The sequence below is a fragment of the Macrosteles quadrilineatus genome, unplaced genomic scaffold, assembly GCF_028750875.1.
Source record: "Macrosteles quadrilineatus isolate MER2022 unplaced genomic scaffold, UCM_ALF_1.0 Scaffold_6__1_contigs__length_79288215, whole genome shotgun sequence".
Lineage (NCBI taxonomy): Eukaryota > Metazoa > Arthropoda > Insecta > Hemiptera > Cicadellidae > Macrosteles > Macrosteles quadrilineatus.
The window spans coordinates 67751099-67778492 of record NW_026542599.1 but is presented as its reverse complement, the minus strand read 5'-3'; the positions used below and the strand labels follow the sequence as shown (position 1 = coordinate 67778492).

At 37.3% G+C, this 27394-nt stretch overlaps 1 protein-coding gene across 1 annotated transcript in view; it reads left to right on the top strand.

The window, feature by feature from the left end:
• LOC128996458 (glucosidase 2 subunit beta-like) overlaps nt 1–22969 on the top strand; it is a 28969-nt gene extending 6000 nt beyond the window's left edge. Inside the window, exons 5-12 of the mRNA XM_054421801.1 lie at nt 7638–7786; nt 8668–8746; nt 13052–13168; nt 14539–14586; nt 15344–15494; nt 16006–16196; nt 17503–17643; nt 22276–22969. Coding sequence (XP_054277776.1) covers nt 7638–7786; nt 8668–8746; nt 13052–13168; nt 14539–14586; nt 15344–15494; nt 16006–16196; nt 17503–17643; nt 22276–22416 — 1017 coding nt within the window. The 3' untranslated portion in view covers nt 22417–22969. The remainder of the gene's footprint in view (nt 1–7637; nt 7787–8667; nt 8747–13051; nt 13169–14538; nt 14587–15343; nt 15495–16005; nt 16197–17502; nt 17644–22275) is intronic.
• Nucleotides 22970–27394: the final 4425 nt, after the last annotated feature.

The window sequence follows — 27394 nt, the reverse complement described above, 5'->3', positions numbered from 1 at the left end:
GAAAGTAAAAAGAGATAAAATCATTTGCCAATTATAAACTGTTGCTGTTGTAATTTTCCTACTCATAAAGATCAGTGATTGTGTGATAGTAGGGTAAAAACTAAGTTAATTTTCTAATTAATGAATAAATGTGTGGATTGTTAACCTATTAGATTACAATGTATTATAATGTATTACACCTAAATCTACCTACTATTAAATAACCCTTTTTACTACTACCTAGTACCTTTTTTTTAGGAGATTTGCTTTAACCAATTGTTGATTTGCAATAGTACCTATAACATAAAAACTTTCATTCTACGTATTACATTTACTACACTGCCTAAGAGAAAATCCAAGTACAATTTATTTGCGCCAAATAATAATCCCTACTTAATTGATATAACTACAATACTCTACAACTACTCTCTTCTATCATAGAATGGTTTCATCCTATTTACATGGACTACGTCTGTTGTCCATTTTCCCGCCTTTTGAAGATGAATCTCGTAGTTGAGGTCCGAGAGCTTCTTCCTCACTTCAAATGGGCCACGATAGGAGGGGGCCAACTTCTTCGATCCTTCGCCAGAATGGGGAGTTGCTAGAAGTATCTTGTCACCCGGATCGTAATGGCGTGGTGTGTGTCCTGCATCATGACGGGTCTTCTGGCGCTGCTGGGCTTTGTGGAGGATGTCCGGGATTTTCTCTCGCACATCATGGATTCTCTTGACTGCTTCTAAGATGTCGTTGTCCGGGATTGTTGGGAGGATGGCCAAATCGATGGGATGAAGAGGCTCATAAGCGTGCAGCAGATAGAATGGTGAGTGTCCGGTGGATTCCTGTATTGACGTGTTGTAGGCGAAAGTCACATTGTCCACAAACTTGCTCCAGTTGGTATGCTGGCTGTTGGAGTAGAAATGAAGCATGTCCAACAGCGTCCCGTTGAAGCGCTCCGTGAGACCCTGTGACTGTGGTCGATATGCCGAACTCTTCTTATGCTGGATTCCTAGGGCGTCGAGAAGCTGTTTCAAGATGTCCGCAGTGAAGTGTGTCCCTCGATCAGTCTGGACCTCTTGAACACACCCGAATCTTGGTAGTATTGTTTCCAATATGAATCTTACTGTAGTTTTTGCGTCTGCTTTCTCCACGGCTTTGGTGACTGCGTATCTTGTGGTAACATCCGTTGCCACAACTATATATTGTTTCTTGTTGGATCTAGGAAGGGGACCGAGATAATCTATCTGTATCTTCATAAACGGGATCGTAGAAGGAGGGTTTATAGGCTGTATTAAACCTGCAGGCTTTCGCTTGTCGGCTTTCCTAAGTTGACAATCTAAACAGGATCGGACGTAGGTAGCGATGTCTTTATTCATTGTCGGCCAATGGTATCGCATTCCTATTTTGTACGCTGTCTTTGTTATTCCCGAATGTGCACCAGAAGATAAGCTATCATGGAATGCATTTAGTATATCTTTTACTAGAGCAGTTGGGACGGCTAGTAAAAGTTTGTTCCCATCCCTAAAGTAGGATTTGTAGTAAAGAATATCGTCTTTTAAGACATACATTCTAGAGGCTCTCCTAATCTTCCCACGTGCTCCTACAGGATCGTGAAGAGCATTACGAATGCTTAAGAGATACACGTCTTCTAACTGGAGTTTGTGAATGTTAACTTGAGTGACCAGGTTTATCAGCATCTCCTCAGCAACTGCTTCATTGTCTATTTCCACGTTGATGGGGTTCCTGCTCAGTCCATCCGGGACCCTCATTACCGCACCAGGCCTATGTGTTATCGTGAAATCAAAGTCAATCAGTTTCATAGCCAACCGATTTAGCCTAGAACTCAAATTCTTAATGTTCTTGTAATACTGAAGACTAGCGTGGTCATTGTAAATAGTAAAATGTCTACCTAGCAACAACGAACGGAAATAATTTACTACAAACACTACACTTAAAAGTTCTAATTCAGACACAGTCCAACGATTCTCCGTATTCTTCAACGTTCTGCTGACGTAAGCAACGGGTCGCAATGTTCCGTCCACTTGGTACTGACACAGCACTCCGCCGACTCCTACTCGACTTGCGTCACACATAACCACTGTGTCAAGGTTGTCACTAAAATGAGCTAGTAAGGGTGGAGTAGTCAACGCATCTTTTAATGCCTTAAAGGCCGTTTCATGCTCTTCTGACCATGGTAAGCTACGCGAATCGCAGTGCTCCTTCTTGGTTAACTGCGTTAACGGATGAGCGATTTCACTGTACTTAGGGATGAATTTTCTATAGTATGACGCAGTACCCAGAAAACTCCGCACGTCTTTGACTTTACGGGGACGGGGAAAATCCTGTATAGCCCGAATATTTTCCTGGAGGGGCCTTATACCATTGGGCTGTACTTCATGCCCCAATATTTCAATTTTACTGTAGAAAAAATGACATTTAGATGTCTTAAGCTTCAAACGAGCGGTCCTAAGTCTTTTGAATGTCTCTTCTAAACTCTTAAGCTGCGAGTCAAAAGTGTTACCATACACGACCAAGTCGTCAATATATAAAACTATTCCGTGATACAGCAATCCCGCAAAAACCCTGTTCATTGATCGCTGAAAAGCATTTGGACTAGTTTTCATTCCCTGAGGGAGACGGGTATAGCGATACAACCCCTTGTGGGTTATGAAAGTTGTATAATCCCTATGCTCGGGGGCTATTGGCTGTTGAAAAAATGCCTGATTTACGTCCATTTGAGAATAGAATGACGCACCTTCCAAGGTCTCAAGGATAGTATCTATCCGGGGGAGAGGATATTTGTCATCCACTATTAGTTCGTTAATTTTCTTATAATTATGTACTAAACGAAACTTCCCCCCAGGTTTCTTCACCATGAAAGTAGGTGCCGCATACTGGCTCTGACAGTGTTCAATAACACCAGCTTCTAATAAACCGTCCACCTGTCTATCTAATTCCTCCCTTTCTTTGGGGCCTAACCGATAGGGAGGTAGGGCTACGGGTTCATCGGACTTAACTCTTATCTCGTACGGGGGAATATTTGCTTCCTCCAAGTCTGTATCGTCCTTAGCAAACACGTCCCTGTAAGAATTTATTAGCTCCTGTGCTAATTTGAATTGAGAAGGCGTTAACTGTGGGTTTATATCTATTTTGTTCCCGCCACTATCAGTTATACTTCCTGAGAAGTTAGGAGGTAGAGGGTCCGATTTAGGTACTATCGTTAGAATATCAGATTCTACAAAATCAGAGACACCATTAGAAATTGGGCTTAAAGTCACGTTTTGGGGATCGGGCTCGTGGAAAAGTGTTTCAAAATTATGAGTCACGTTGGATGCATCTAGTGTAAAGTTTTGGGAAGCATCTAATAAATCGACTGAGACTATTTGTACTGGGGCACTACGTGTAGCGGCTGACTCATCATTGCGCGCTGAAGTGCGTGTCCAGTTACCTAGCATCGGCAACTCTGTACGTTGACCCTGGCACGAGAACGTAACTGTTCGCTTATCATAATCGAGTACTGTACAATACTGAGACAAGAAATCATTTCCTAGCAGTAAAGAACAATTTAGTTCCTCTACTACAAACACGTTATGTACAAAACACTTAGAGTCTATGCGAAATTCCACTTCTGCTTCACCTAACACATTTAAATGGGTTTTCCCCGCCGTAGTGAGGAGTGCGTTAGTTGGCTTGATAATATATTTTGATTCCCTGAGCTCCTTGCTATTTACACATGAAATATTAGCTCCAGAATCTAAGAGTATAGCTACTTCACCGCCCTCCATTAATCCGTTCACGTGCAAAGGATATCTTTTCTTGATTCCCCGAGTAACAACTGAGCTGCAAACACTTTCCGCTTTCATTTGTTTTGTAAAGTCAGAAAGGAACCTTACATGCTTTTGCTGATATTGCTTTTGCACGCATGGATTGTAAATGTTACACTCATCATTATCTATGCTATGTACACTGTCGTTAAACTTCCGAGGTATTTGGCCAGCGGGGGGAGGTTCATTATCCCCCGGCCTAGTTAGTTTTTTTGATAACGAGGGGCACGGCAGTCAACAGTGAAATGTCCCATGTTATGACAATTCCTACAAGGCTGACTGGGGAAGTTAGAGAAATGCACCTGTTTACCAGGTCGACCCCCATAATGTACATTTTCCCTGCGGGGGTATCGGTCACGATCACTATACGAATTAAGCTGAGTATAAGAACGTGATTTGTGGTAAGGGCTTTCAGATCGGTAAGGACTACGTCCTCTTTCATCTCGACTATTATAGCTGGTTCGGGCGGGGGAATGGCGATAACTTGGTCTCCTATTCTCCTCGCGGTATGGTGATCTGGCAGGTGATCGGTGATACTTTTGGGAACTAGACGACCTATTTTCTTCATGACGTGGTAAACTACGAGAGCTATGTGGAGTATAGGGCGAGATATCCCTACGAGACCGCCTGCTGTCGTCTTGAGATCTGTTGTCGACTCTATCTTTACCATAGCGTTCAACTCTGTCGGTTTTAGCAGAAACGTGTATCTCGTGCACCATTTCAGTAAGAGAATTTAATTTGGCTTCAATATCAGCATGATTGGATTGCTTAGGCTCCAATACCCCAAATCTACGCCTTAACAAGTAATTGCCATGCTCAAATTTAGCAATGTTCGCCATTAACAATCCTAGAGTGGTATTATCCAAAATAGAAATTTGCTGTAAGATCGCAGGATTTAACCCCTTTAGAATATGACCGCAGATTTTAGACTCGTCCATTGTCGAGTCGACCAGCCGGCAGATTTTTCAACGTCAGCAGTATATTCTGCTACCGTTTCATTAGGTTGTTGGACGCGTGAGTTTAGCTCTAGCATAAGCAGTTCTTTGCTTTCAACCGGTGCAAAATTCGATAAGAAAGCAGTTTTGTAAGCTTCATAGGTAGCCTGAGGGTTTTTAACTTCAAGATTTTCAAAAAAACTTAGTGCAGCGTTTTCTAGATACATGGGAAGATATAAGACCTTTTTATTATCATCCCATGCGTTTATCTTGGATGCGCGCTCAAATTTGTTAAAAAATATGTGAATATCCTGACCAGCTTTTCCCGTGAAATTTCCAGGTTGATAAAAAGGAGATTTTTCTCTATTCATAGTGACGGCTTCTGAAGGTTCAAGCGTATGAAGTGAACTGTTGGTCTGGTCGACGGTATGCGATCCCGAGCCGGCACCTAAGGTCTGGATGTCGGTATTTTGATATACGGGGGCGGGGTTAGCGGTAGATGGAAGTTGTCTATTATCCAAAGTTATCTCATTATGATACTCATTAACTGAATCATAAGTTTGAAACTCACTTGGTGAACTATACAAAGTAAGTTTGGAATCTTGATCGTGCTTCAGTTTTAACAATCTAAGATTCCCTCTTAAATAGTCTAGATCAGCGTCTACCGGATAAGTTAGCCCTAAATTTTTATACCAGTTTAATACCTCCTTTCTATTAGAGCTTTTAATGTCTGACAAACTTAGTGCGTCCATTACTCGCCATTACACATAGTTTTGTTATATGACATGAAAAAATTATCTAAATAAAATAATTCACAGAGCTAATGTAACAAAATCAATCCACACATTCCTACGTTAAAGAAACACATTACTAATTTTTAACTCGCTATAGAAGCCTATCGCATCCTATCAATAGGTACAAAATAAAAGACATAAACAGATATAAAATTCAACTTTAGACAGCGTTCATGTTATCAATCGTCATTTAAATAACACGCATAAGCAATCTTCAAATAATACAAAACAAAAATATTCGTGTAAATAAGCTAATAAAATAATAATTATAATCGAGCCCTAATACTTGGTAAAAGATGTATAAAACGAAAGAGTGGCTAAAATTTTTAAAACTAGATTAATACAGAGGCCTAACAACGAGAATTAAGCATGAGCTGCAGCTCACTGTCGTCAAGCTATTTATTCTCAACGAGGGTATATCAAACGGCTTAAATCGCTTATCACGCGCCCAAAATCAAAAATAGATAATACTTTTATAAAACACAACACTAAATAGAAATTACTTACTTTCTAGCATGCACAAAAACATACGATTGTCCAGGTAATAATAACAAAGGCCTAACAATTATAGACATATAAGATGTAACTCAAACAAAAGAAATTATTGATGTACACAAAAAAACTATTCTTAAGTAAAAACTTAAGACACGGCTGTCTCCACCATTTGCCACGATTGGAATTGTGACCGGGGGCGTAACCGGGATCGATTTAAAATAATAAGAATACTTTAGTGTGAGGTAAAAGAATGTTTAATCACTATTCAAATAAAATGGGTGGACAATATGATAAAGATAATAATAAAGACAATAATAAAAATGGATGATAAAATAATTACAGGCTCCTTTTATTTAAGTAGGCCTAAGCAAATGAAATTTATATAAAACTCTAATAATTATAATTCTTTTTGACACGTTATTATATTCAAACAGGAATTTAATAGTAACTATATTTATTCACACAAATTATAAATGAAATCAATTATTATAAAAATGATTACGATTAACATCAATCAATCACTGACTTTAAAAAGGTAAGTTAGCCTGGACAATCACAAAAATTATAAAGTTAAATATTAATAAAGTAATCGCCTTACCAAAAACCCGGAGACCGGCGAAGTGTCCCCGTGATATTACTGGGGCCAAGTGTCTTCCTTCCGGTCAACTCCGACCTCAGTCTCTCCAAAGTACAATTGCTAAGTCTACGGTTTTTGTGGGTCGGTCGATTGAGCAAGCTACGTGTCATCAAGAATTCTGTCTACTAAATGCCAATGTTCTGACACTGGTATATGCATTGTGAAATCCATTTACCAGGTCTTTTACTTTTGAAATATAATCCCAAAATTTAGAAAATAATTTTTGGTGACTACCCGTCACACTAGAGATGCGACTAACATATCAGTACTCACTCTTGTATTATATTGACTCACCCCTTGCCATACTTGATACGTTCCACCCACAGACTAGAGGTCCTTGTGGATGGGCCAATGCTAGCGTTAAAGAGGCCACTAACTTCTTTTAAATTAAAATGAGGTTGTAATTAATTTTGATTTTACAGTACAGTTACTTGTCTTCACTTGGTCCTAATGTTCCTGAAGAGTAAGTTCAATTTCTTGATTTTTCTGAAATATCAATAGCACTCTGTGATTAATTAGGTGAAAAAATATAAGCAAATTAGGCCTTAAAGGAATGTAAAGTCGCAAATTTTCTGGCTGCAAGTACATGGTAGTAGCACTCACTTAGTATTTACTAAGAAAAGTAGGTACCCTACTGCAAAGTTAAGGCACCCTATAATTCCAAGTATGTGGTAAGTGCAACAGGCACTTGCAGACGCTAACTGTCCGTTCTCTACGTCCCCGTCTATAAACCGCTTTGGGTTTATGAGGTAAGGAAAATTTTGACCCCGGTTTTTTTAAGAAAATTTATGTTAAAGAGAAGATATTCTGCTTTTGCATGTTTGTACTTTCGGTAGTCTATGCCAAATGCATGGCCTATTCATTAAGTTATCTGTCTTTGCCAGCTTAACAAAAGTCAACACAATATCTAAACAAATATGTACTTAGGCTAATACAGTTTTTTTAACTACTCTAAAGAAAGAACCCTCTCCTTTAGGAAGCAGAAGCGGCTGAATCAGTTGCGTTGGAAGCATACAGACTGGTGGAGGAAGCCGAGAGAGAGAAGAAACAAGAAGAGGAGAAGGCGCAGGAACAACAAGAAGCGTTTGAACACTTCCAACTCATAGACTCGAATCAGGACGGCAAGTAGGTGGATTGATTATTTTTCAATTAAGGCTATTGTCTATTTATTTACCCAGTTGTAATGTTTGATAAAGTTTGAAGCATGTTTGAGATTTTACTTCAGTAAAATAGCTTTGGTGGTTAGAAAGTTGAACTAGCTGCCCTTGATAATTTAGAATCAGAATACTTTATTTTTGAACATAGAGCATAGAATAGGCGTCAAACATTACAGAGATTTAAATATAAAAAATATTAGTCACCTTCAAATCTGAGAGTCGCTGGTTCAATTCGAAATTATATTGATTCTGAATCCAGATGCAATGATTTCATTGGGATATCAATTATTGATGCTACCTAACAATTGATGGTGTTATTAACAACACCAGGGTTTGGAAAGTTGCCTTATAAAAGAAACCAAAAAAAAAAACATAGAAATGCCAATACTAACAAATAGGAAACACCTGGTCTTAGTCTGTAACAAACATTCCAAGGCATATTATGCAGGTTAAATTAACAGCATTTGTGAAATGAGAATGAGACTGAATGATACTTTTTAAGAAGGTTTTATTTGTGTGGTAGACACTGCTCTGGAATTAACTAATTAGTTAATCACTTGATATAGAATTCTGAGTCAAGTTTCTTGCAAAGACATCTAAAGCGCCCTCCTTGATAATTTTGAGCCTACGACTTTGAGGTATTCAATTTAGTTTGTTTTTGGAATCAGGAAATTTCAAATGGTGGTGAAGTTGATTTGGCCAGTTTGGTTTTTCGTCAGTTTGATTCAGTATTTGAGCAACAGTTAATGAAGATGAAGGTTGTTTTGGCTGTGTGTGTGTTTAGTTGTGCCCTACTAATCTCATACGCTGAATAGTCTTTAATACAACTATATTATGGAACATTTTCAGGATTACAGCAGCCGAACTGGAAGCGAGGCAGACATTTGATCAGAACAAAGATGGTGTGGTGTCGGAAGACGAAGTCAAGGTACCTAAAGTTTGAAAATCTAAATTAGGATCATGTTTGGAAACATCCCTGTACCTTTGGAAACAAACTCGGTAAGGTGTGTTCGCTTTGCCAACAGTTCTGTGAGTCAATCAGAAATCAGAAATCAGAAACGTTTTATTGTCCTTCAACATTTACAACAAATGCAATAGACAAAAGTCAAGAAAATTCAGCTATTACATAAACAGCCTATTTTAGGCAAAACAAAACAAGCCTAAAAACAAGTCAAAATAGGCTATACTTATACATATGCTTACAAATAAAAAACAATGTGGAAATGTGAGGACATTAAAAGTTAACTTCGTCAACCTTAAAATATTCTTCTAAGTCATAAAAAGGATTTAAAAGTAACCAATCCTGAGCCCTTTTTTTAAATGACTTAAGGTCCAATTCTTTGGCATTGATGCTAAGCTTATTAAATAATCTTAATGAAATAACATGGTAACTATTTTTACATTTACTTAACCTACAATAAGGCACGTCTAATAGGAACTGATTACGTGTGTTGTGTGAATGGATATTAAACCTATAAACATGGGAACTAGTATTTTTCTTAACCCTAAGTAAACACATAAATATGTACAGATTAATCACAGTCAATATTCTACTTCTTATGAACAATGGCTTGCAATGCTCTTCAATTGGAGCTTTGTTTATTATTCTAACTACCTTCTTTTGTAGTATTAACACTTCACTTATGTGACTACTGTTTCCCCAAAGAATCAAGCCGTAGCTAATTATGGATTGGAAAAATGCAAAGTAGGCTACCCTTATGTAGGTTTCAGGTACAACACCCATAAGATTTCTAAGCAAACAGATTACTCTGGACAATCTTGCACAAACCAAATCTATCTGAGGAGACCAGCTTAAACATTTATCAATTTTTATTCCTAAAACTGTAATTACATTTTCATTGTTTACATCTTGTGACTCTACTGGAATGTTTTTAAGACTACACAATAGATTTTGAGTTTTATTCTTATTAAGACAAAGGCTATTAGCATTAAACCACATATAAGCTGAATCAGTTGTGAGCTCAGTTACTGACATAAGATCATAAAAGTTGGGATGAACACTCAAAAAATTGGTGTCGTCCGCAAACATGATGGTAGAGGATCTTTTAATATTGGCTGGTAGGTCATTGATGACTGTGATAAAAAGGAGGGGGCCTATAATCGAGCCTTGTGGCACACCTGAGCTAACTTTCAAGCAGCTTGACATCTTGCCTCCTGCATCAACGAATTGAGTTCTCTCTCTCAGGTATGAATCAAAAAACTTAAGCTGTATACCGCGGATGCCATAGTACTCCAGCTTAGTGATGAGTATGTTGTGATCAATACAGTCAAATGCTTTACTCAGATCACAAGCTGTGATCTGAGCAAAGCTCGACTCCTCAAAAGCTCTCAAAATCTTAGAAACAAGGTGGTCCAGGGCATCCACGGTAGACAAACTTTTACAAAAACCAAATTGAAAATTTGAAAAAATTTTGTTTGTGTCAAAAAAAGAACATACCTGAGGTTTGATGACAGCTTCAATGATCTTGCCAATTATAGGGACCAGAGAAATAGGACGATAATTTTTAATCTGTGATTTTTCCCCTTTTTTGAAAATTGTGACGACTCGAGAAATTTTTTGGGAGGTTGGGAAAACACCTTCTTTCAGACATAGGTTGATACAAAAGACAAGGGGCATTACTATTTCAAAGATAATGTGTTTAACAATATTGCTTGTGAGACCATACACATCTTTGCTTTTTGAGGATTTCATTTTTGACACTGCACTGAGCACATCATCACATGACACTTCATTCCACTCAAGTTGGGTGCTGGGCCTCTTCACTTGCTGCAGGAAGTGATCCGCAGGCAGGGGACTCACAGGAATGCTGGCTCGAACATCGTTTACGGAGTCGATGAAGAATCTATTGAAGTCCTCGGCAGAATGGTTGTTGCTGACCTCCTTCTTCTCTCCAGAAACTCGCCTTACTATCGTCCACGCTGCTTGGCATTTGTTTGCTGATCGCTCAATGAAGTCCGCATTTGCGGCTAATTTTGCTCTGTTCGCAACGTTTTTATAGAGGTTTCTAAGTTCTTTGTAGGCACTGTACGAGGCATCAGTTCTAAGGTTCATGTAGACAGTACGGTAAGCCATAACTGTTTCCTTAAGTTTCTTGAGGTCATCACTATACCAGGCCACTCCACTTTTAGGCCTATTGTCCTTACGTCCGGAAATCTTCTTTGCGGTTAGGTAACTAACAGGACAAGTTAAGTTGAAAATATCAATCAGCTTGTTAAAAAATAAATTGAAAGTCTCTTCTGCTGACTGATCGGCCGCACGGTTACTGTTCAGGATGTTAGGCCAGTTCACATTCCCCAGTTCAGCTTTAAGGTTGTTTAAGCACCTTGGGGAAAGACTGCGGTGCATAATTTCCTCAATATATGGTTTAGCAGCTTCTGATGCCGTTATTAGCCTCAACTCCAGGCCTTCGTGATCAGCTATGTCAGGGTGAACGATGTGTGTGGAGCAGGAGTTGATCGGGACATTTGTAAAAATATTGTCCAGACAAGCTTTTTTGCGAGTAGGCTTGTCATTTAAGTAGGGATGGACGGGATTGAATTTTTAGTTCGGGACGGGACGGGACGGGATTTTTATTTCCTTCCCAATTTTCGGGACGGGACGAGACGGGATTTTTTTCTGTGCATGAAAAGAAAGTACTGTATTGCAGTTACCAAAAAGACATACGAAATCAATTTTTACCATTTGTGGCACTGATCTATAAAAACAAAAAAATGGGTAACAATTTACAGGTACCTATAGTAACTTGTAACTGGCGGATCACGGGGTGATCGTCTGTATGACTCACAGTCACGGCGCGATCGTCGTCATGACTCGCGACTCGCGGTCACGGCGCGATCGTCGGTATGACTCCGCGGTCACGGGGTTATCGTCGGTATGACTCGCGGTCACGGGGTTATCGTCGGTATGACTCGCGGTCACGGGGTTATCGTCGGTATGACTCCGCGGTCACGGGGTTATCGTCGGTATGACTCGCGGTCACGGCATGATCGTTGGTATGACTCGCGATCACGGCTCGATCGTCAGCATGACTCCGCGATTATGGCGCGATCGTCGTCATGACTCGCGGTCACGGCCGACGGCGCGATCGTCGTCATGACTCGCGGTCACGGCGCGATCGTCGTCATGACTCGCGGTCACGGCGCGATTGTCGTCATGACTCGCGGTCACGGCGCGGTCGTCGTCATGACTCGCGGTCACGGCACGATCGTCGGTAGGACTCCGTGGTCATGGCGCGATCGTCGGTATGACTCCGCGGTCACGGGGTTATCGTCGGTATGACTCGCGGTCACGGCAAGATCGTCGGTATGACTCGCGATCACGGCTCGGTCGTCGGTATGACTCGCGGTCACGGCGCGATCGTCGGTATGACTCGCGGTCACGGCACGATCGTCGGTATGGCTCCGCGGTCACGGGGTTATCGTCGGTATGACTCGCGGTCACGGCGCGATCGTCGGTATGACTCGCGGTCACGGCGCGATCGTCGGTATGACTCGCGGTCACGGCGCGATCGTCGGTAGGACTCCGCGGTCACGGCGCGATCGTCGGTATGACTTCGTCTCCTGCGTTCGCGGACCTATCGCTCGCAATAACGGCGTTATTGGCACTCGCGAAGCGGAAAAATCGCCGACGATCGGACCAAATCCCGTCCCGAAAAATTCCCGAGTCAAATGTAATCCCGTCACGATAATCGGGAATATTTTTTTCCCGAAAAATTCCCGAAATTTCGGGACCCGTCCATCCCTACATTTAAGTAAACACAATCAAATTGCCTGAGTAGGTTAAGTAATCTTCTAACACTAGGCTGATCTCGGGTAACATCAAATCTTGAGTTTACATCGCCACCAATAACAATATTCATCTTCAATTTACTCAGGTGGATCAGTAGTAGCTCCAGATTATTCAGAAATATAAGTTCATCCCCTGCAGGAGAGTGATATATACAAACAATTATGATTAGCAAAAATGTTGAACAATTATGATTCAATGACAAAGATTGAGCTTGCTGAATACTTAGAGTAAGGTGATTGAAGGAGAAGAAGGCAGGAAACAGAGCAAACATTGTTATTGGGAAAACACTCCTGGGCTTCATAAAGGGAACAGGCAATAGCTTAAATCCAGTTAGCAGAAAAATAATGTACTGTAAGCTATAGTTGGACCATAGAGTGTGATCCTCCCTACATTATATTAGAGTAATCTTGGTGAATGTTTTAGTTTTTCCTGGGAATCGTTGAAGAAGCGGATTGGGATCACTTCTTGGCTGAAGTTTATCCTCGTATGAAACCGTTCTTCATGATGGAGAAAGGGCTCTTCCAGCCTCCATCGGAACAGGTGATGATTCTAGGATGTCCTTTTGCATGAGACTGTACACTTTGCAAGAAATATGTTCACTTTTTTTTAGCAAAACAAAAGATATTTCATGGTCCAAGGCAACATAGTGTTGTGTTTTGTGTGGATAGTTTATCAACAATTTTATCCTTCAGGTAAGCATGTTGATCCAATAAGGTGTGGCTAAAGAGAAACAGGTGTTCTACAGATGTTGGGATTCGCTAAGAGCCTTAGGTTGACGAACTGATTTAAGAGGTGCCACAAATGGTGGAAGTAGCGAGTGGAAGCTATACCACTACCACCTATTATTACTACAAAAAGTGTGTAATCATGTAAACATTGAAATTCTTAAAAATCTATTATAAAACATTTTCTACTATACATTCCTATCCTCCTATATATACCTATATTCCTATACAGGGTGCCCATAAAAAACGTTTCAGGACTTTGGGAAGTGAATCCCCAAACTAAAAGGAAGAAAAAAGTTTATGGGAAGGTATGTCCGAAAATGCATATTTACCCAGATATCCGCCATTTTGTTTTTTATACAAAAATATTTTTATCTGTGAAGTTTTTTATTCGATGATTATGAAATTAGGTAAACATGTTAACATACACAATACCTTTAATAGAAAAAATAACAAAGTTGATCCAATCGTAAATTTCAAAATGGCGGGCATTTAATTTTTTTAAACTTAAATAACTCAAAAACGGCTGATTCTATGAAAAATTTCAAGAATAATTTGTTTAGCATTTTTAATTCCCTATCAAACAATACCAAGATCAAAAAGATCGGACAAAAGATAACTGAAATACAACGTTTTTTGTGTAAAAATAAGGCAAAAATTAAGGGTTCCCCGCCTAACTTTGCCTTATTTTTACATAAAAAACGTTATATTTAAGCTATCTTTTGTCCGATCTTTTTGATCTTGGTATTGTTTGATAGGGAATTAAAAATGCTAAAAAGAAGTATCCTTGACATTTTTTCATAAAATTAGCCGTTTTTGATTTATTAAGTTAAAAAAAATGATATGGCCGCCATTTTGAAATTTACGATCTGATCAACTTTGTTATTTTTTTTATTATAGGTATTGTGTATGTTAACATGTTTACCAAATTTCATAATCATCGAATAAAAAACTTCACAGATAAAAATACTTTTGTATAAAAAACAAAATGGCGGATATCTGGGTAAATATGCATTTTCGGACATACCTTCCCATAAACTTTTTTCTTCCTTTTAGTATGGGGATTCATTTCCCAAAGTCCTGAAACATTTTTTATGGACACCCTGTATATACCTATCCTCTTCAATAGAATTAGGCCTCTAATGTGTTTGATTTTCACTAAAGAATATTTATGATTTTTTTTAGAAAGAAGAAGATGACGCAGAGCATAATTCTGATCAAGAAAATCCAGAAGTAAGATTAAATAAATAATTTGTTTGGTATTTTTAGCATATGTAGTATAGTAGCCTCTCACTTATGAACTGGGAGTAGTAGGACCTGATAACAATGTGTCAGAATAAATCTATGTGCTCTAACACTTATCCTTAAGTTTCCCCATCAAAAGCAAATACATCTTCAAATCCGGCCATTCACGACCAATCTTATTATAAGTGGCCAGTTGAAAGAATACCAATACTTTGACAACAACCATCCTTTGAAGTGATGTCTGGTTGAAAGGTACCCGAATAAGAGAGAAACTGCTGTAATAAAATTTCCTGTCTCAATAAAATCACTTAACGATAACTTAAACTAGCTGTATTCACATGATTTAACTTAGGCTTTGTGAATCAATTTGAATTCTTCAAACAAAAAAACTTCCTGCAAATGTTCACTTGTGTTAACAAACCACAGAATAAAGACTCGATCAAAAATGGCAATGTTGAGTTAGTATCAACTTTACAGGCTTAACTAGTAGTTATGTGGTCAGTACCTATATATTTTTTTACTCTTACTGCACTATGAAAATCGGTAATACATACTTTCAACAGGTAACATTTCCTTTCTTTAATGAATTTAAACTTCTCTACTTTACAACAAATGGTTGGTTGGCTATCAGTTGGCTATTAGTTGGCTATTCAGTTTGGAAATCTGAAAAAAATATTCATCCAAACAACTCTTGTGCGTTAGCAGCAAAACTCCATATGTACTTATTTTTTAAACTTTTTACCAGGAATGGGGAGAAGAAGAGGAGGAAAAAGAAGAGGAAGAGGAACAACCAGAAGATGAGGAAAAGGAACATAAGGATGATGCAGAGCAGGTTGATCTGGAGGAAGACGAGACAAAACAGAAATATGACGCTGCCACACAGGGTCTGATAGGTGGTGAGTTAACACTTCAAACACAACAATGCCATCTTGATATCATGTGTTGGGGTTGACATTTATTGTAAACCTGCTGATTTATGGTAAATATTACACGTTGCAACTTTGCTTGGAAACGTAAACGTTGACACAACCAACTCGACAATGATTTAAATTTTTTCAAGTTGCAACCTGATGTTGTATATACATTGAAACGCGTAGTCCAATATAGGAGCAGAAAAATCACTAGGCAGTAACAGCAATTTTAACCTTTTTACAACATTTGAAAATTTTGTTTTACATAATTTAAATTTAGTTTTTGTCTTGTTTCCTGGTTGACCAATTGTACACTCGGTTTTCCTGCAGTTAAAATTGTGTCGACTAAAATCAGAATCTCCACATCTGATGATATAAAACTGTTAATAATCATGTTTCCTGTAACTAGACGAAGCATAACGACACTGCTTCTGAATTAGAAGCTTGGTTTTAAGCAGAAAGATGGGAATAATGTTATCACCCATGTTTGTTTTAGACGCGGACAAAGCAAGGGCTGATTTCGAGAGTGCCGAGAGAGCCCTGAGGGACGTAGAACGAGAGCTGAAACATCTCCAAGAGGGCCTGGAGAAGGACTATGGACCTGAGGACGATTTTTCAGCTTTAGATGGGGAATGCTTCGAGTACAGTGATCGTGAATACACCTACAAACTCTGTCCTTTTGACCAGGTTTGGTAAACTTTATGGTTTTCTTTTATACGTTTGGCGTTAATCTGACATTCACCACACTGGGAGAAAACTAACCAAAAACGGTTTACTGCAAATAATTTCAAAAATTAACCTATGAGCAGGTTGACAAGAAAACGTAACTTATAATATTAACCCTTTGAGGTCAAATGGTGAGTATAGGTCGCCGCCCGCCATTTTCCTGACTGCTCAAAAATGGCGACCTATACTCGCAAAAAAATAAAAAATCAAAAAGTTTACCTTTGCAGTCAAATGGCGAGTATAAGTCACCGGGCACCATTTTCCCGACTACTCAAATGGCAAACTATACTCGCTGAAAAATGGGAAAAAAATTCGACCTCAAAGGTTATTACTGGTTGTAGACACCATCTAGGTGTGTATTTTAACTTAAATATGACTGTAGAATGAAGAGATGCTTTGTAACTAAGACCAGCTGTTCATTAGTCAGGACGAATTACCAAAATCAGCTGGGTCCAGTTTGAACCATCGAAAAGCTACCAACTTTACTCAGGATCGAACCGGTGACCTTTTCATTACGAGGCGAGGATTATACTCTCACTCGGCTACCTAGCTATATAGTATGAAAAATAATGTTTATTGAATACATAAATTATCTGGATTGCTGGGTATGACGGACTATCAAATGGCAGATTATGGAGGAGTAATGTGATGTATGTGGAAAATGTAAATTGGTTTTAGTACTTGATTTTTATTGCATTAAACTGGAAGAATTATAAACCATGCAATAAGTGAAAGAACAACTCAGTTTTTGTTTTGTTTGTCGGTGCAAGGCACCATAAAGGCATCACTGAATTAAAGTGATTATTGACCTCAACAATCACTTTTTTTTACTTAGTAAGCTTACCACAATGGGAAATAATGGCATCTAGCCAAAGAAACATGTTATCTAGACACTACCCAAAAAGTTTATGTTTCTTGTGCCAGTATCTTCTTCCCGTCATGGTAAGTATGCCATCCCAACACAATTCCTTACAGCCTAGGCCCTCATATGTGATTGGTTGAATATGTACACGACTTCTGTACAGGCCGTTTTCTACAAAAGGCTCAATGGCAGATTGTTATGGCCTCCATGTCCACCAAATTTGACGCTAAGTAATTCCTACATTTGGAGGTTTATAGAAGTCTGAGCTTCTAGCTGATAATCCTAAATTAAAAACCAGAAGCAGCTGCCACAAGTAAGACAACTCCTGTAACTACTCCAGAGATAGTAATGAACGTGTGAAAAGGGGCATAAAATGAATTTTTTGAGATTTGTTTACTTTGGCAGGTGAGTCAGAAGCCTAGGTCAGGAGGAGCTGAGACGAGACTAGGCTCGTGGAGCGGCTGGGCTGGAGCAGGAGACAAATACTCCGCTATGATGTACGACCAGGGCCAGTCGTGTTGGAACGGGCCTCAGCGCTCCACATATGTGAGTAACTCGTCTATGATAGAATGTGCGATATTCCTCACCAGCTATAAACTGATCTGAGTTGATTTTTGGTGTTAGGCTTTGGGATAAATTTTTGAATCCTAGACATTTGATATTCCTAGTCAAACTGTTTTGTATAACACCACTTCTGAAGGAGGGTTACTCAATCTACTTTAAGGTTTTGCCTAATATTTTACTCAATAATCTTGAATGTCTAGTGTTTTCTAAAGAAAATTTACTAAATAAATTTCAAGTACAGTAGACCCCCTCTTAACCGACCCTAATGGGACCGGACCTAGGTCGGATAACTCAAAAGGTCGGATAAAACGGACAATCCCTCAAATCAGAACATAATGAAGTGCTATTCATTTGGAATTATATAATCATTATTTTGAAGTCATACTTGCATTATTTATAAAATAAACTACTCTTATTTCCTTTTAAATATTGATAGAAAAGTCACAAATAACCACAAAACACGGTTAAGTCAAATAGGCCTACTTTCAGTGGAATATATTATAATACTAGGCAAGAGTCAATAAAATTCCTATTTTAATAACTTTTAGTACCTATTGTAATGTATTAATTGATGCTTTCCAAATACATCGTAATACAGTACAGAACCTTTTGTCGGCATTAAAGATACAAGCAACCATTTTGTTACAAGACAGGACGTTTATTTATTTAGCCTCTCACTGGAGGCTCGAGGCAAAAAAACTATTTTGACCTTGGAGTTGTTAACCCCCCTTCCCTGCCTTCCCGACAAGTTGCTTTGTTTGTTTACTCCGGCGATAAGATAATCAATTCTCAAAATCGTAACGCACTTTATGATGTTATACATTTGCCGCACAGATAACAAATCAGATCAGATGTGCTCGAGCTACGAACAATGATGACAAACTGACAATAGGTGTTAATGATAGATAGTATGAGTGATTAGTTTTTACAAAATAAAAGAGATGAAAAACAATTGATGGTTTATTAACATGGTTGAGAACAAAACTGATAAAAAGTAAACAAAAAAGTAAATAGATCATAACAATTAATAACATATGATTTTATCCTCAAATGGCAGGCAGTAGATAGTATTCAGAGAGATTCAGAGAGAACTTCTAACATACTCCCCCCCAAATTGCAACAGGGAACTGGGCAATTTTATTCTGTGGCAGGAAGAGAGCACAATTTTGCTATTGGTCTTCAATGTTTCCATGCAGATGAGTTTGTCATATTCCGGATTTGTGGCAGACTCCTTTAGGGGGTTTAACATCATGTCTTCCTCTATCAGTCCTAGAGTGTGTTGATTGCGAGTGTTCTGCACACATTTGATTTTCAGGAGATAAAACTTGAACTGGATCTTTGGCAAAATCCTCCTGTTCCCTAAACTTCTGAAGTAAATCATCTACTTTGTTCTCCAGTAGGCAATGATACATTGATGATTTATTGTCATTGATGAAAAGTCCACACGGCCCAGATAACACCCAACCAAAGATGGTTGATTGAGCGATAGGAGATAGAGGCGGACCCTTGATAAGTCCAGGAAGAATGATACTTCCATAAACATCAGCTCCAAGTATCAAATCTACAGATCCAGGGGTCATGAAATCTTGATCAGCTAGTTGAAGCTCCTTGATATGATGCCAGTTAGATTTACCTGGTGTCATAGTAGGTAAGTTAGCCGTGAGTTTTGGCAGAATATGTGCTGTTAACGGACAGATGACTTTGTCGTTAGATGTACTCCCAATGTTAATGGACACTAATCCACGAGTAGTTGATGATTGATTTCCTCCGATACCGATAAGAGAGAGTGATGATGAGGAGGAGCGTTCAATGTGAAGAGTCTGCACTAGATGCTCGCTGATGAAGGAAATTTCGGAGCCTTGGTCGATTAGAGCTCTACACACAATGTTATTACCTTTCGGGCTGATTACTCTAACTTGAGCAGTAGCTAAAAGAACTGTGTGTCGATTTCCAGTGGGAAGAGAGTGATTTAAGGACACCTGTGGTGTGTTTGATGATTTTCTTTCCGATTTTAGAGGATTTGGGGTTTGATAAGTTGATTTTATTTGACTAGATGAATCAAAAGATTTACTGACAGCGTCATGAATCAATGTATGGTGGCGATTACCACATTTCACACATGATTTTTGAGATCGGCATTCTTTGAGCAAATGAGGGCCAAGACAGTTGAAACATAACCTGTTACTTAATAAAAAGTCTTTCCTTTGATCTGGTGTTTTAGCATGGAACTCTTTGCAATATGCTATGTAATGAGCATTACTACACAGTTTACATACATATTTTCGTTTAGATTCAGCTACCAAAGCTGTGTTGATGTTTGGATAATGCTGAGCATTACCTTGATGTTTTGGTAGATTTACCATTCCACTCGAGTGAGACACTTCCCTGGCTTCAATATTTTCCAAAGCCCGTACACGTCCCTCGATGAAGGTCTGTAGGCCTTGCAGCGATGATGGTTCCGTCGATACGCCTTGGTGAAGCTCCCATGCCTCGTGTGTATTAGGATCTAGACGATGAACAGTCAGATATACTAAGATGTGATCCCATTGATCGATCGGCGAGCCAAGAGATTTAAGTGAGCCCAAACTCTCATTTACAGTTGAGATCAGATGATTAAGACCTTTGGCAGATTTTTGTTTTAAAGGTTGGATATTGAAAATGTCATCTAGATGTTTGTTAATCAAGACCCGTTTGTTTTCAAATCTAGCTACTAGTTTTTCCCAAGCTGGAATAAAGTTTTCCTCAGTGATTTGAAAACTAGATATCAACTGAGCAGCCTTGCCTACCAAGCTATTTTTGAGGTAATGTAATCTTGTTACATCAGTTAAATCAGGATTAGAAATTACTAAAGAATCGAAAAGATCGCTAAACGGTTTCCAGGATTGATAATCTCCTGCAAACTGTGGCAAAGATATTTGAGGCAATTTTGGTCTGAGAAAAGAGTTGGATTTACTACTTTCTGTAATACTTGCATTTTGGAGAGATGACGTTGAGACTAAGTCAAGGAGGTCCAGCATTTCCGATTTGTTGATGAGGTAAGCTTCTTTTCCGCGGCTGTAGTGGTCTTCATTTAGATAGTCGAGATTTTCTAGCAATTCGGGCTTTGACTCACAGATCCTTTCGTGATCTTTGTCAAACTTTTTCCAGTCTGCTTCCAAAACTTCAAGTCTTGTTTGTAGTTGAGCCTTAGTTATAGTAGATGTATCTTTGTTTTTGAAAAAGGCTGAAGCATTTACCTGGTGTTGTAATCTTGATTTTTGGAGTTTTATTTTTGATTCCAGTGATGCCATAATGATAATGAATTTTCAAATTGTGGTAGACATAAAATAAATTTTGATGAATAAAATTTCAGTGATATAGATACAAGTGTTTTGATATGTTGCTGTTCCGGCTCGATTTAGGACCAATAATGTTAATGATAGATAGTATGAGTGATTAGTTTTTACAAAATAAAAGAGATGAAAAACAATTGATGGTTTATTAACATGGTTGAGAACAAAACTGATAAAAAGTAAACAAAAAAGTAAATAGATCATAACAATTAATAACATATGATTTTATCCTCAAATGGCAGGCAGTAGATAGTATTCAGAGAGATTCAGAGAGAACTTCTAACAATAGGCTATGCTATATTTTTTGTGATCAACACAAAATAACTTATTGTTAGTCATATCCTGTGGAGATAAGCGTATGGTTCAGTTCTCATCACCCAGCGTGGGAGCGGAAATGCTAAAATTCCTAGAAAGCGGCGGTTAAACCGAGCTGCTCTCAAAGCAAGGTCGGTTAAAACAAACTGTATTATTTTAAGATCGAAGGCGGATAATCCGATTATCGGTTAATACGAGGTCGGTTAAGAGGGGGTCTACTGTACTTGTAAAGTAACAAGTAGTAACAAGTATTGCTTTAGAAGTATTATTAATATTAATATTTCATCCTTTTTAGGATTATTTTCTCAATACAGCTGTAGACCAAATTATTTGTTTATGAGGGTTCTACTCGGCAGCCCGAATTTCAATTCAAGATGGCGGATTATACGGATTGAAATAAAGTTCGGGATTGAAAATGCCTCTATTGTAAAAGCTCTCAACTTTCTAAAACTAATTTGTTTCCAATGATTGTGTGTTTTTTGTGCTCTTAACATATCAGAGCTTGCAATGGATGGGGAATAGTTATTTTTTAACTATCATTAACTATTAATACAACAACTTCTGTATCCAATAGTCAATGCTACTATCTAGAAGTTAAAATCACATGCAATGAAGACTTAATTTACGGATTTTAAAAATGATTTTGTAAACACTTTTTGGATCTTTATGGTTATTTTACAGTTTATTTCAACTCAATAAACACTTGCAACGAGGTTCTTTTTTGTAGGACCATGTTAACGTGATAGCAGCCGGGGAAGGAACCCTCCTAAATAGTGTAAAAAATTATGTGTTATGTCCAAATTATTTTCAAACTGGTAAAAACCAAACAAATATACATTATATTTGCTCAATGGAATTTTTTAAAAGAGAACGAGTTGTCTAGCTAGTAGATAATGTCAATTAAGAATGATGAGATGTGTTCCTTTTACTGTACATTTGTGGTAGTAATACCTGTATGACTTACCAGGTGGACGTAATCTGTGGGCTAGAGAGTGCCGTAACGACAGCGTCAGAACCTAACCGCTGTGAATACCGACTCACATTTACGACTCCTGCGGCCTGCCGAGCTGAACAGCCGTTAGAACCCATCCCTCATGATGAACTGTGATTAAGGTTATGGTATAGTGTCGCACCATAATGAGCATTTACGAATTCAACAGTGTGTTCTTCAACTTCTTTTTAGATCAAATTAAGTTAAGATTTGAAGAGAAACGTAAAATTTGAGATGGTAACAAATCTAAGTGTTGTATGTGAATTTTTAAATTAGTGTGAACTTTCTATTTGAAAAATAGGTGTACAACTTGGATCACAGTAGATATTATAAGTTAATTAGGTTAAACAGTGAGTCATTTTGGTTCTGTAATATCTTTCTCGATGTTCAAATTCCATTAAATTTTATATTTCATTTATGGTCTAAAAGAGCACAATTATGTTAAATGGTTTATTCTGCAACTCATAAATGACAGTAGATTTAATGCTTTTATAGAATTTTAAATTCAATAATTTTATTTTTAACGCGGTTTTTGAATACTAGTTTTAGCTCAGATATTATTTTTGGTTCTCCAATAGCCCAATTAATTATAAGCAACAGGTTTTCTTTTATACATTCCAGGTCACAATTATACGGTTAAGACTGACTGTAATAAACTATTGTTTATAAACTGTGCTTTCCTTTAATTTCCTTTGTTGCGAACTTTTGGCGGAGGTTAATAATATAATACCTAAAAATTTGGTAATGTTTAAGAACTACTTTATCAAATCCTTTATCTTCATGTGGTACTGTATGTACTACAAAGACTAATCTCAATATCATGCAGAAAATATCTTCAGCCAAGATTCATTAAGAACCAAAAGTTCACTTGAAACTTATGACTGTCAATAAAAATTAACTTTGCAAGAAATAGTTGTATATTATTTGGAGTTTTCCATAAAGGAGCTTATTACTGTCCAGTCAGCTTTTACGTGGAACTCATGCAAAGTGACTGGAGTACTAGGGCTACTCGGAAAGAAAGAAAGAATTATTCATGCCTGAGCTCGCTGATAAGTGATAACACAGAAGTGTACACCCCCTCAGTGGAAATCTACAAGCAATGCAATATCCTAGTTAAAAATATGCTGCGACCTGGTATGTGAGGTGCAGTCTTCAATAAGGTTTGTTTGCCAAAACTTACAACCTATAGAAACTGGAAACCTAACCTCAAATGTACGATAACAATGTAAATGCCTGACTACCTTCATTCATGTTTGGGATTACAGGATTACGGAGTATCCCAACCACGGAACTCCCCCCCCGGTTTCACAAAATTCTGACTAGTTACTGCTTTCGGCCTGCTGTCAGTTTGGTTTAACAAAATTTTGTCAGGCCAATCTTGCATACAGACGGTCAGTTTTAACTGTCAGTTAAGACTGACAAATAAAACATACTGACAAATAAATAATACAGACGGTCAGTTTTATTTGTCAGTCTTAACTGACAGTTAAAACTGACCGTCTGTGGGTTCAGGAAGGCCAACTGAACTCCCGAACAGACAGAGATGGGAATCACTCAATCTGGCTGGAGATCAAGGAATATCAATCAATCAATCATTGAGATGGGGATGCCACTTAGGTGACTGAGTAGGAAGTCACGCAACTGAACTCATTCCACATTTTAGTCTGCCACAACTGCTAGCTTCAATTCAAACGTCACATTGTCAGTCTATCTATTAAGCTAACAACACTGGTCAACTCTTGACTCATTCCACTCTTGACTGAATTACTTGGAGAGATAGTTTGCTCAAGTCAGATTCATCAGACTTGGAGCAAGGGTTGACAGTTGTAGCAGTTGTTTTAACTGCTAGGATGTAGCAGTATTTGTTGGCTTGCTGAAACTTGACTAAGTAGACTTATCCGAGGGAAACTAGGAAAGATAAATGAGGCTGAATATAAAATAAGAGAGTATTTATATAGAAGCTAAACTGTATATAATATTACAAATAAAATATCAGTAATAAATCAAAATCTATATAATAATACAACAGAAAATAGAATCAAGATGGGAAATCTATGAGGACATTTGAACAGTTTTTACCGAGTCTTTCCCACATATGCTTGGGACAGGTGTTTCGTAAAGGACACGTGAATCATGGCAAAGTTTGAAAACAGAAACGTATCATAGCTGTGTCAAACCGGTCCAAGTTAATATTACAAAATGCACACACTTTAGACAAGTGAACTTAAAAGTTCAACAAATTTCTATACCCTTATACAATTTATGTAAAATTTCACTTGTAATCAACTATAAAAATACCCCTGCTGCAGCAAACCTGCAGACTTAGCGAATTTCCATCTGCCTGATTGGATTTAAACTAAAATGTCTCATTAAAAATATCACATTTTTTCCCTATTTAAACAGAATTAGTTTAATGAGTACTTAGGTTTGCTGCAACAGGGAGGGTAAAAAAGTTTTTTTTTATATAAAATATTAAAAGGTACTGTGGTTTAGTAAGAAATTAATGTATTTTCCAAATTAGATTAAAATATGTTCATAAACAAGCTAACTACAACAGTTGACTTATTCTCCATAAGAATAACATGGGAATTTTAAAATTACAATTTTTTGAATTTTCTCCGTAACAATTAGGCGCATAATAACGCTTCAATATACTAAATTATTTGTTTTTTTAAGCTCTACAAAATGGTTTAAAAAGAAATTGTGAAATTCTGTGTTTTTAGGGTAAAATATGAGAAAAACCTATTTTTACCCCATAAAACCCCCCATAAACCCCCGTTCCCATAGTCCGATCATGCTGGTTCGCGAACTCATTCAAGTTTATCCCGCCTTACACCTTCAAACCAAATTTTATCAAAATCGGACAAAAATTACTCAAGTTATCGTGCGGATGGACACATATATATATATATATATATATATATATATATATATATATCTCTATATATAGATATATAAAAATTTGAACGAATGGTGTTTTTGGCCTCTGGGGACATCAAAATGAAAAAGTAAATCGGTCCCGGGCTTAGGTCTTACCATGAGACCTACGGTAATAGCTACTTCCCTATAGGGAAATTCGCTAATAAAACTATTTAATGATAATTTAAAATTCAACACACATATTTAAGTCGACTTACAACTAACACTCTAACAGGCACAAATCAATCAAGAAGAGTTACCAAGTATTGATGTAGCATTTCTTAAGTAATCAACTTGAATATAAATTTAGGTGATATTTATTGTATTCAAAACCAGCCCCAATCACTTAAAAGTTAAAAATCACTCCAATACACATAAGACACCAAATTATAGCTGGGAATGAGTTTACAAGATTGATTCATCGCTGATTGCGCTAACAATAACAATTTACAATTTACTAATCATTAATCAACCACAGTAAGGTAAATGCTAGCAATACCATCAACACACTCAAAATGCATTTTTTGTTCAACTGACAATCCATTCAAAGACGTTCGAGAAACTTACACTCTATTTCCTGGGTGGTAAATTTATTTACATATTTTCACTTTCCGTCAGGTTAGAACAGAACGTAACTAACATTAACTAGACCTACGTAAAGTGAAGCTCATGCTTCACTCTTAACTACCGAGTTTTATATACACAATTTCTTATACACAGTAAGAAAATATAAAATTACTGACATTTCTGAGATCTCACAATATGAAAGACTTGAAACAGTTGACCGAGAAACCCTACAAAATCAAATGAGGTTTGACCAGACTTTTGGAGGGGTTCTTAGCGATAAAAACTTGTAAAACTGTGATTCCCAGATTTATACATTCAACATACACTATAATCAAAAGTAACTAGGCAAACTGAACGTATTAAAATCTTCAACTCCATTTAGAACTGTATTAAGGAATTTTTCATCTAAATTTACATCTTATGAATTACATGCAAAAGACAATGTGCGTTTAATAAGTGCAACTGATGTATTTGCAGTTTCAAATAATTCCCCTGTAAATTTTTGGGTGCTTATTTTAGTGTGGTGGAATAATAATGTTTGCACTTACAAGTAAAAAATATGATACAAAGTCACAAATCTCAAGTACCGGTATGAATGTTCTAACTTTTCAAACATAATCTTGGGTTTACAAATACTTATTTTTGGCAAAAATATAATATTGCATAGTTTTCAGTCAGATTCCGCATAGAGAATAATTGTTGATCGGTTATTCAAATTTAAAACATTTTTAGAAATCGAGCCAATTATTATTAGTTCAAGGATTTAAATGAAACCCTTAAAATCAGCAGTCAAATTAGCATTTTAAACAATCTTTGACTGGGAACAACTTGTGCAAGACTTTTTCAATGAATTATGCAACATTGATACTGAAACTATTTGAACACCTAAAACAATATCTATAATGTAGCATATCTTAAAGAAATTTAGGTGATCAATAATATTTTACAGAAGTGTACAAAGAATGCTTAGATATCTAAAGCCTAACCTAAGCAAATATGTAAGACAAATTGCAGCAATAAATGAAATTATTTTATACAATTTGTGCAAAGGTTGTTCTTGTGCTTCTACTTTAAATAAATAGTAATAATGTGCATGATGATAAAAAGGTCTAAAAAATATCTCTGTTGTAAAATAGTACGAAAGTGTCATAAGGTAACTTTTGATGAATTTTTCAAATATTAAATATTTTATAAATATTAATAATAGAATACATCTCAAGGTTTTTCATGTTGTTTACAGAAATTAAATACACTTTACCACTCAATTATTGTTTGCAGTGTATTGAAAAAAATACATATTTATCCATCCATGCTATTTTTGTTCTGCATTACGTTTCTACTTCTTAAAATCATTCTTTCCGATTATTATGAAACCGAGACAATATAACGGGTAGAAATCATTTCATAGAGAGACCTTAAAAATAGGTGCTAAAACTTCCTAGCTATCTATGTTAAACTAAAAAAAAAACACTTATTCCTACCGTCCAAAATAAAATATTTGAGTTCATTATAGATTAAACCAGAACTCTTTTCAACAGCATAAAATAAGTATAGAGGTACAACAAAGTATCCGTGGATAAAACACGACACTGATTTTAAATGTTGAATT